At 41.4% G+C, this 10,000-nt stretch overlaps 1 protein-coding gene across 4 annotated transcripts in view; it reads left to right on the top strand.

Moving 5' to 3' along the window:
• The window catches only part of eef2k (eukaryotic elongation factor 2 kinase), a 15,792-nt gene that overhangs the window by 2,059 nt on the left and 3,733 nt on the right, over window positions 1–10,000 (top strand). Inside the window, exons 3-16 of one of the 4 annotated variants that reach the window (XM_014007108.1) lie at window positions 204–257; window positions 1,335–1,435; window positions 4,783–4,843; window positions 4,935–4,972; window positions 5,627–5,798; window positions 5,979–6,128; window positions 6,210–6,342; window positions 6,424–6,551; window positions 6,676–6,895; window positions 6,993–7,057; window positions 8,646–8,723; window positions 8,960–9,016; window positions 9,205–9,270; window positions 9,627–9,758. In XM_014007108.1, the coding sequence (XP_013862562.1) occupies window positions 204–257; window positions 1,335–1,435; window positions 4,783–4,843; window positions 4,935–4,972; window positions 5,627–5,798; window positions 5,979–6,128; window positions 6,210–6,342; window positions 6,424–6,551; window positions 6,676–6,895; window positions 6,993–7,057; window positions 8,646–8,723; window positions 8,960–9,016; window positions 9,205–9,270; window positions 9,627–9,758 (1,455 nt within the window). The remainder of the gene's footprint in view (window positions 1–203; window positions 258–1,334; window positions 1,436–4,782; window positions 4,844–4,934; window positions 4,973–5,626; window positions 5,799–5,978; window positions 6,129–6,209; window positions 6,343–6,423; window positions 6,552–6,675; window positions 6,896–6,992; window positions 7,058–8,645; window positions 8,724–8,959; window positions 9,017–9,204; window positions 9,271–9,626; window positions 9,759–10,000) is intronic. The other 3 variants (XM_014007109.1, XM_014007110.1, XM_014007111.1) reach the window with 3 other exon arrangements.

Here is a 10,000-nt window from a genome sequence, read left to right as displayed (position 1 = left end):
CGCTGTGTAAACAAGCACTTCTCGGTCTCTGCAGCTCCGCATAATGGCCCGATTCAGTGTTTATCAGAAGCACCGTGCACCGACACGTTGTTTTCCAGATGAATGGCTCATTTGTGTTTGTTGTGTCGTTGCTGTTTAAGGCAGTTAATGTTTGAAATAATGCTGCTAACCGATGATCCGTTTTCTGTTTTTGTTTTAAATAGCATGAAACTGAGGGAGAACGTCGAACGTACACTGTTTTGTCTGAGAGCGCACGGGTATGTTCCCGATCCGATTACATCTAACCTTCTCCCTCTTCATTCTTCACTCCCCCGCTCTGTAATTTGCTGTCCTTTTCTCTGCTTTGGTACATTCTCCTTCACCGACTATCGTTTCCCATCCCCCCACACTGATGTATGTTTCAGTACAAATCCATATTTTCAGATAGCTGGTGGCTGGAGGGCGAAGAGGGCCGTGATGTTTTTGTGAGTTTGTGTAGCTGAGAACCATTCACAACACTTTACACATTGCAAGACATCGAGCAAGGAATGCTCAACTTTTAATCTGTCATTATGTTTTTTCATCCATAAGTCAAGTCTTTAAAKGGTTTTTAGTCAAAATATCTTCCCTAAGTATTAACTCAGCAACAACTCAAGTGTTTACATTCGTTTCAGTAACTGTAACGTGACCCTCTCTCAGTTTAACCCAAGACCCCAAACGTACTGTCTTTGCGTAAATCAGCCGCTCTAAATATAAACGCCGGACAGTTGAAGCTGAAATACGAGGGAGACGTGCTGCTGCATCGTGCAGAACGTGTCCAAACTTGGTCAGATTTAGATCACTCGTGACACAAGTTCCAGCACCATTATTTATCATTTTTTTTAAGACAAAATAGTCCCCTGACACATCTTCATTTGAAATGCAAAGATCTCTACACAACCCCTTTGTTGATTTATTCAATTTTCATTTGTTTTTATCATCCTTTTTTCAATCTTTTTTTTAAATCCTTTTTTTTTTGCATGATTGCACTCTCACCCTCCCCTGGTTAAATGCAAATAATCCAAAGAATGAGGGGAAACCGTTCAATGCAGAAGCTGTGCATTTTAATTCACCATTATCCTTGTTTTTTTTTAAATTTATTATTAAATTTGTTCATTAGCCTTGTAGAAAGTAAAGAGCAAACACATGCAAGGATTCACTTTTTTTTCTTCTGTTTTCAGTGCAAATTAACCAGCTTTGCGAAGAACAACTTTCCCTTCTTTCTTCTTCTGTGTTCTGTCAGACCTGAGTAGACGACTTCTTTTGGAATAAATGTGACTGATGGCGGATAGGGCCTGCTTTTGTTTTTGTGACAGGCGGCGTGGATACATGCGATTGAAAAGGCCCGAGCCATGCCGGACCCCTGGGCACAGTTTCACCTGGAGGAGATCGCGACTGAACCGTGCATTCGTTACAGGTATGACTGATATCGGGTGCTTTGTTTTAATGTTTATAGAATAATGTCTAATATTACAACCAGTCAGGCTTTCCTTTAAAGTGCCTGTGACAGGCCTATCCTTCAAATACAAAAAGTCAAAGAAAATGTCTTTATACTTAAGAAAATTGGTATAGTACACACGATTTGACCCATTTAGTCTCAAAAATGGCATATTTTCTTTTGAATTTGGCTCAGTCGAAGTGAAACAGGAAGTGACATAAAAKGGGGATGCGCTAATAAAATAAACTCTGGTCTTTGTTTATTAAAACAAAATTATTTAAACTTTCACTCTTCTTCGTCTCTTTGATAGCAACTAAAAATAATGTAAAGAAACATCAGATTCTTCTCTACAGTCTGTGTTGTTAGCTTTTGTTACAACGCTCTGTTTACATGCAGACATTCCCCTTTGACATCACTTCCTGTTTCTTCACACGCAAATATCTCGATAACCGTTGATGTCAGCGGCGTGAAATTTGTTTTGCATCATGTTATCAATGTTCCCTTTCCAAAAACGCAGTCATGTTTATAACAAAAATCTGATGTCACAGGCCCTTTAAGACTAAAATGATGCAGTTTGCTCACTGTTGTTTTTAACGCTAGTTCTGCAGACATGTTTATCTAGATGTTTGAATCCTCTTTGTTTTCAGAACAATCTGTTTCTGCAACATTATGCGTCTCGTGAAAAGCCGACCTTTGACCTTTGGGTCAATGCTACAAGCTGGTCACTGCAGAAAAGCTGATTTAACGATTGTCCCTGCAGTTCTCAGCTTTTTTACACATTCACAGAAATCGATACGGATGGATGGGTGTGCGAAGGCGTCACCTCGGCTCGTGTGTTGTCGCCGCTGGCAAACACGACCACGCTGCCCAGCCAGGGCATTATAAAAMTTGATGTTTTTGACTCGTCGGCCCTGTTTTTATCTCGTACCGAGCGTGCGCCCAGATATTTAGCCACCAGTCAATGGCTAAAATAAACAAACACGCCTCTTTAAATCGTGAAGCGATGGCGTCAAAAACTCACGGGTTCGGACCTGGGTGTGAGCGAAGCACGAGATCCCATTACATAAGAGTTTGGTCAGGGAGGAGGGATTGTCCGAGGCTGGGATTTGCCCTGCTGAGCTCGTTCTGAGGGCTAAATTTACCCCTTGTGTAACCTCACCCCTCTCTGCACTCAGGAAAGCTGTGGAACTCTGTGTACCCTACTTAAAATGCCAGCAGTAGAAGTGAGGGATAGATGTTGGAAAAGTTATTTTCCAGCGTGCAGGAGAAGGAAAACAGCCTGTTAGCTGCCACTGACTAATGGTAGATAGATAATGTGGTGTTCATAAACCCGGGACTCACACACCCTTCCAATCCAAACACATGCACTGACSCCGAGAGATAACTCTGTCACTGTTTGGAATGCACGAAGCTCCAAGTATAAAGGGTTTAAATGACCTTTTTATCGGGAAAAAAGAGAACACACCTCATTGTTTTAAGTCCTCTTGTTTTTTTCCGTCTACAGGAAACTCTATGCTTTTTGCAGATACTTGATTTGAATAGACAACGAGCTGCGGGAAAAACTCTTTCACTTGGCAAACAAATGAGACCGAGTCCTGCTGCTCCTTTTAGTTTGAGACTTGAGTGAGGAAACAGGGAAAGCAGTGGGTCTGAGGAAACTAGGCCAGTGGTGTGACAAGCCTGTGATAAGAGATTCAACAGGTGGAGAACAGCTAAAGGTTTAGCTGCTCTGTTTGTACAAACAGCCCTTTACAAAGATGTAATACTTATTCTAAAGGAAATGAAGGGTTTTCAAAAATTACTATAAAAGCCCAAGTTTGAAAAATGCAGAAATATTTTTTCTTTGCAAAAAAAAACAACCCTAACTTTATTGCTAATTTTCTGGTCTACATATTTACTTTAAACTTCAGTTATACAGTTTAATAATAGTTAAGTTTATTATTATTGGCCCTCAGTTCATTCATTCTAGTTCCTACTTCCCCTTTAAGACACGCCTCTCTGAAAGCTGGTTTTTGATTGGCTGAGATTTGAAAGTCTGCTGTTTGTCAACATCAAGTCCTTTAAGCTATCAGGGAGGCAGCAGGGATTACATTTTTTACAGTTTTACTTTAATATATGTAATCACACAGACAAAGAGTTGTGTTTTTACAGTTCCTACATTAATGTTTTTCTTTTTCTTTATTTTGGAAAAAAAAGGTTAATAAACAGTAAAAACTAGCATTAAAACAAATGACAATGTTTTTATTTGCAGTCTTGCTGGTCTTTTAGCAAATGTTTATTGCGTCATGCATTTTTTTTGTATGACATTGCATCAGGATGAAAATAAGTTCAGGCATATTATTAGTAGGGGTGCACCAAAAAAATCGTTGTTTATCATTGTGATTATCATTTACAAAGATTCAGAATAGATTTAAAATGTCCCAACGTCAATATATATTGTCAACCTCCATTTTGTAACCACTTGTGACGTCCTGACGTGACGTCACATGGCTGTTTCTGGAATGTTTGCATGCGCAGAAAGCACCAAAACAAAGAGGAAACTACAAAACTGGAGGAAAGAGAGATTCAACTGACCCTGTCTGCATTGAATGCAAAGATTTGGGCTCATTTTCTTTTTTACCAAATGAGTCTGAGCTTCACTTTGTGCAAAATTTGCAAAATGAAGACGAAGCTCTTTAGGAACACGACAAATGGGCTCACATTGAGTTTTAAATGAAAAAAAAAAAAGATTTTGAATAGAATCGTGACCCCAAAAATCTGAATCGAATCGTGAGAGTAAAAGATTCCCAYCCCAAATTATTAGCCTAATTTTAAATGTGTACTGGAGAAATTGCATTTTTTTGAAGCACTAACCATAATGCTAAAAGGAAACACTAGCTAAAAGAAGCAAAATGCTATCTAACAGCCAAAAGTGGCAAAATGCTACWTTAAAGCTAATTGTTGCAAAAGACTAGATAAAAAACATGTAGCAAAGGTTTAGCTAAAATAATCAAAAAGCTAGACAAAAGAATAAAGAAGCACAAGACTAGCTAAAAGCTAAAAATAACAATTGCACTAGCTAAAAGTAAATGTAGAAAAAGACTAGCTAAAAACTAAATGTTGCAACAGGTTTGCTAAAAGTATAAAAAGATATATCTAAAAGTTAGCATAAAAGGAATAAAACCCATGCTCTGAATGAGCTGAATGTTTTGAATCAGGTAGGCTGGGGGCCTGTTGCAGATCTCCAGCAGTCTATTTAGAAATATAATTTGTTAAAGTATCACAAAGAGGGGGAAAAAACAGAAAAAAAAATTATAATTTTTCAATGAAGCTCTTTATCTTTTCAGGTACAATGCCATCACAGGGGAGTGGGCTCAAGACCAGATTCACATCAAAATGGCAGCACAGGTATGACTTCCCTTGCTTTAAAAATCCTTCAGCTCTGACTTTCACTGTCTGATCCCATCTGATTTCCTCGCTTCTGTCTGGTTTCTCACAGTCCTTTGGGAAAGGGGCCATGAGGGAGTGCTTCAGAGCGTAAGCCAAAAATATTTTTCCTTATTGTACCACATCTCGTCCAGAGGTCGTTGCCCTCATTTCCTCTTGTAACAAATAACGATGTTGAGTCAGTGTAAACTAAACAGAATTAAGTTGCTGACCCACATTCTTTACACGGCTTACTGAAGAGGCCTGCAGCTAGCACATGCAGTATTTCATAGTAACGCACTAATTTTAGCACGTGGGGTTCAAACTAACAGATTTTTATTGTTGTGATGAAAATAGATCCTGTGATGTTTTATCTTTAACTCTACGTCTGAGTGACAAAAATAAATAACAGATAAAACAGGTGTTAGTTGTGGGAAATATAACAAAGAGGATCCATTTAAAACCACTCCTGGTGCTTCTCACTCAGTAAAAGCCCCTAAAAACACAAGATTTGACTCAACATGTAAGGTCCTAACATTAGAGAACATCATTTTTTGTAAATGAATTTGAAGCAGTTGTTCCTGTGTGAACCAGGCTCACACTGACCACATCTGGAATCCCTTCCAACTCATCCTCTTGTTAAAAAAAGGATTCCTTCATGTGTTTCAGTAAAGCCTCGGGGGTRTTTTTATTTATTTTATTTTAAGTTCTAATAGTCCGAACACATGCGGTTGCTTCTTCAGTGTCTGTTTTTTTTCCCTCCAGGAAGAAGTTGTCTAACTTCTCACACAGCAGCAACTGGAAGTTGGCGTCCAACTATGTGGCGAAGCGTTACATGGAGACGGTGGACAGAGACGTCTACTTCGAGGACGTCAGGCTGCAGATGGAGGCCAAACTCTGGGGGGAGGAGTACAACCGCCACAGACCCCCCAAACAGGTAGTGGATTGGTCCAAAATCAAATTTTTCAATAAATGCTTTGTCTGAGTTCTAGTTTTCCTCCTAAATAGCTTTTTAGCACAAACTTTAATAGCCCTTTTGCATTTCCGTGCATATTTTGAGTAAAAGAGTTGTTTTTTTTTGTCTTTAATCCTTGATTCATCCAAACTGTTTTTTTAGGTGGACATCATGCAGATGTGTGTGGTGGAGATGGCACAACGACCGGGCAAACCCCTCTTCCACCTGGAGCATTACATCGAGGGCAAGTACATCAAATACAACTCCAACTCCGGCTTTGTGAGAGACGACACCATCCGGCTGACCCCTCAGGTGAGTGACGCCGGCGTCCAGGAAGAAAACAGACCCTCGTATGACTGTGCGATACAACTTTCCTCGTCCTTCGCCCACCAGGCCTTCAGTCACTTCACCTTYGAGCGGTCGGGCCACCAGCTGATCGTGGTTGACATCCAGGGAGTCGGAGACCTCTACACGGACCCTCAGATCCACACAGAGAAGGGGACTGACTTCGGAGATGGAAATCTAGGTACCGGTTTCTTCGAYGTACCGCTTYCCTTTCAGCAGATGTGACTGGAGAAGCTTCCCCCTGATCAGAGCTGTGTTTCAGGGGTGCGAGGCATGGCTCTGTTCTTCCACTCCCACCTGTGCAACAAGATCTGCAAGAGTATGGGTTTGACGCCTTTCGATCTCGCCCGAGCAGAGACCTCCCAGCTGGACGGCACCAACAAGCTGCTTGTAATTTTAACACTTTGATTTAAAAAAAAAAATTGACTCCCGACTCAGGTGCAGGATCGAGACGACGACACACGCGCCTCCGTCCGGTCTCCCTTCACCTAAGTTTCGTCTCGTTTGCTCCCAGAAGTCGGCCCAGACGGTGCTGAGGGGCTGCGAGGAGGTCTGCGGCTCGCCTCGAGTTCGGACCTTGTCGGCGAGCCGGGCTCCCCCGCTGCTGTCCCGCCTGTCGGAGACCTCGTCTGCGGAGGAGAGCGCGAGCGACGTGGACTCCATCCCCTGCTCGCCTCTCACCCTGCCCTTCTGTCCCCTGGTGGCCGGCGGGCCGATGGGCAGGTCCCCTTCAGGTACCCTTTTAAGTTCATTTTACTGCAAATAAAAAGCAGCCCACCCTGAGAAATTGATGTTCATTTATTTATTTATTTATTTTTTTTACCTTTCCAGGCGTGTCTCTCACTGGAACATACGAACACGACCGACTCAACAACAACAACACAAGTGAACACAAGGTAACCGTATCCCACCATTTTTACACACGAGCTGTTTGTTTACAAACTCCAGTAATCTGCTCGTGATGAGCGGGTCGTGCCTCGTTATTCCGGCTTTGTTTGCGCAGCTTTTTTTTTTTTCCCCCCACATAGGAAGGATTATGGGAATGCAGCTAATTTCAGCAGCGGCCGTTTGCTTGTGTGCAGTTCTTTAGGAAACAAACAGCACTCTGACCCTCTGGGTAATGAGGCTTTGCTTGTTGAAAGGCTGACCACAGCTGAGGCCAGAGCAACAATGAATGTGTTCATAAGAGCCGCTGACAATGTTCGGAGCCAATAGGCGGTCATAAGAAGGTTTTTCTTTTTGAGCTGCGCTGACTTTTGTGCCTTCCCCACTGGCTCAGTAAAACAAAACAAGTACAGAAAATACAGTGAAAATGCTGAGTCGTGAAAAACTCAGAAAAGAGGCTAAAAATGCAGAACTCTAAAAATATAAAAAGAGCAAATCACAAATCATCCAAATCTCTTTGATTTTTTTTTAGTTTCGTATTGTTTTTGAGTTCCTGTAGGTGTTTCTTGCATTTTCCTGCTGGGCGAGGCYGCTGTTGCCCAACGCTCTTGTTGTCAGGTTTGAGGTGCGTTTGGTCTCGTTTGAGAAAGGCGGAGCGTCTCAAAGCACTCGAAACAAGTTCAGGGTTTTCCCCGACAGGACATTCGAACAAAATGTTCCATAGTTCATGTGAGAGGGTGATTGTTTTATCTGATCWGGACAAAGTTGCAGTTGTTGTTATGTTGTCAACACTGCCCCCAGGTGGCAGAAAACTGCAGCAACTGATTGCTGCAGCGTCAACACAACATTAAACAGGAAGCCTTAGAAAAAATGAGTTTGTTGCTTTTTACAACTTGATCTGGAGTTTTCTGAGCCTCATAACTACTGAACTCTCAACTTGAATTAAGGAAAGTACCATAATTTCCAGACTACGTGCATCTGATTATAACTTGCATTTATTTAGAAATTRTCTCACAAAGTCTAAGCACGGACATTTGATCTGGAATAACACAGTAACACATGGAGGACATACCAGGGATGCCGGCTAGCCTTAGTTAACATAACAAGTCATCGAGTCTGACAAGCAAGTTAGCAGTAAATTCACCGGTCTCATTCCATATCACATGATTAGCTTTCTTTGTTGTCTGCATTGCAGTAAGAGTAACCTGTTTTTTCTAGTCCTTCACAAGTTTTTCATTCACTCCAAACTTTTTGTTTGCTGCTCGATTATCGTTTTTTTTTTGGGCTGCATTTTTTTTTAAAGTGGACAGGAACAACATCTACCATAGTTGTCACAAGCCTAGACCACCCTCTCATGGCTGCAAATGGTAATGTTTAGGCCTTGGTTCATGTTAGTCAACATTTAATAGGAAAAAAAAACATATTGACTCGAAGTCGCAGGACCAGCCTATAAAAAAGTGCTACTTGTAATCTGAAAAATACAGTAAAATAAGCTGATATTTTATACCTTCTTCGATTGAGCTCTAATCTATCAGGTGGTCTTTTTTGGGTTCCAAAGTCTAACCAAAYATCTTACAAGTTTTGTTTTGCTGCCTGCAGGATTCAGAAAGTGGTGGAGACAGTGGTTACCCCAGCGAGAGGAGAAGTGAAGGGGATCCAAATGACCACATAGACGGGGTAAATCCTGCCAGTGAAATCCTTTTTTTTCTTTTGGTCAAGTTTGGTTTTACTGCAGTCGGAAGAGGACAAATTAGTTATAAAACATGCAGATGTGCTGTCTTTCTCCTTATGAATGCATTGACCAGTTATTTGTGTTTTATTATTTCTTAYCTGGTAGTTTAAATTAGTTAGAGCCCTGGTTGTTCACGATTCCTGCCAGCAGGTTTTGATATGCATGTCGTGTCATCACATAGGCCCATCACCGCTACCACAGGACGCTTTCTGAGTCGGATGACGACAGTATCAGAAGGGTAAACAAACAAAAATAAATGTGTGTAAACGTCATCTTCACATCCATCGTAACCGTTCTGTTTTTAATCAAATAACCCAACATTTGCTTCCCCGATGATCATCTTTCCTTTTTCTCACATCAACTGGTTATTTCTCAGCTCTCCTCCAGTTCAGCTCCTCCTCATCTTCTCTGTTTCCCCCTCACTAGAGGAAGATGGTAGCTCCTCCAAGAGTTTCTGCAAACTTATATTCACAAAGTCCCGACAACGAAGCGGTGATTATTTKCACAGAGGCTTGAAAGCTTGCTGTTGAAGCAGCCTTTCTGCTTTATCTTTGCTGATAACGCACCATGACTTGTACAGTTGATTAATGAGCTGTTGCTGTTTTCATGCCCGCATTTTTACTAATTACAGCAGATTGTAAAATACAAAAAAAAGTGATTTTTGGAACAGAAACGCCATCTACCTCCAGTTCATTGACTTTGCCATCCAGCTTACGCATTTTTCGCCATAACTGCTTTCTGTGTCTGCATTCTTTTTCTCGTGTTTTTATTTAAGTGCTTCAAGCTCAGATCCCACGTTTGTCATTAACTAGTTCTAATTTTGTTCTCTTCCCCCGCCCCGCCCTCAGCTGACAGAGGAGAAGTGGAGCTTCTTCCATTCGTCTCGCGCTCATGTGCACAGGCCTTCCTGYGTGGCCACCGAGGTGGAGCGCCTCAGCGCTCTGCTGCAGAAGAAGATCGGTCAGTCCATCCTGGGGAAGGTGAGACGACACATTTGTTCTGTCAGCAGAAATAAAACAAAGAATGAAAAAAAATCTACTCGCTAATAGCGGTGTAAGAAAATATCAAACTGAAAAATCGCGATATTTCATTTCACGACACTGTATCAAAAGCCCTGTATCGATTTTTTTTAATTAAAGGGGCATATCATGTAAAATAAACTTTTTTGAGTTTTATATCATGCTATAATGTTATACCCTCATAAAAAAAACATGCCCAAAGC

Source organism: Austrofundulus limnaeus, unplaced genomic scaffold (assembly GCF_001266775.1).
Source record: "Austrofundulus limnaeus strain Quisiro unplaced genomic scaffold, Austrofundulus_limnaeus-1.0 Scaffold39, whole genome shotgun sequence".
Taxonomy (NCBI): Eukaryota; Metazoa; Chordata; class Actinopteri; order Cyprinodontiformes; family Rivulidae; genus Austrofundulus; species Austrofundulus limnaeus.
This window is presented reverse-complemented; position numbering and strand designations above follow the sequence as displayed.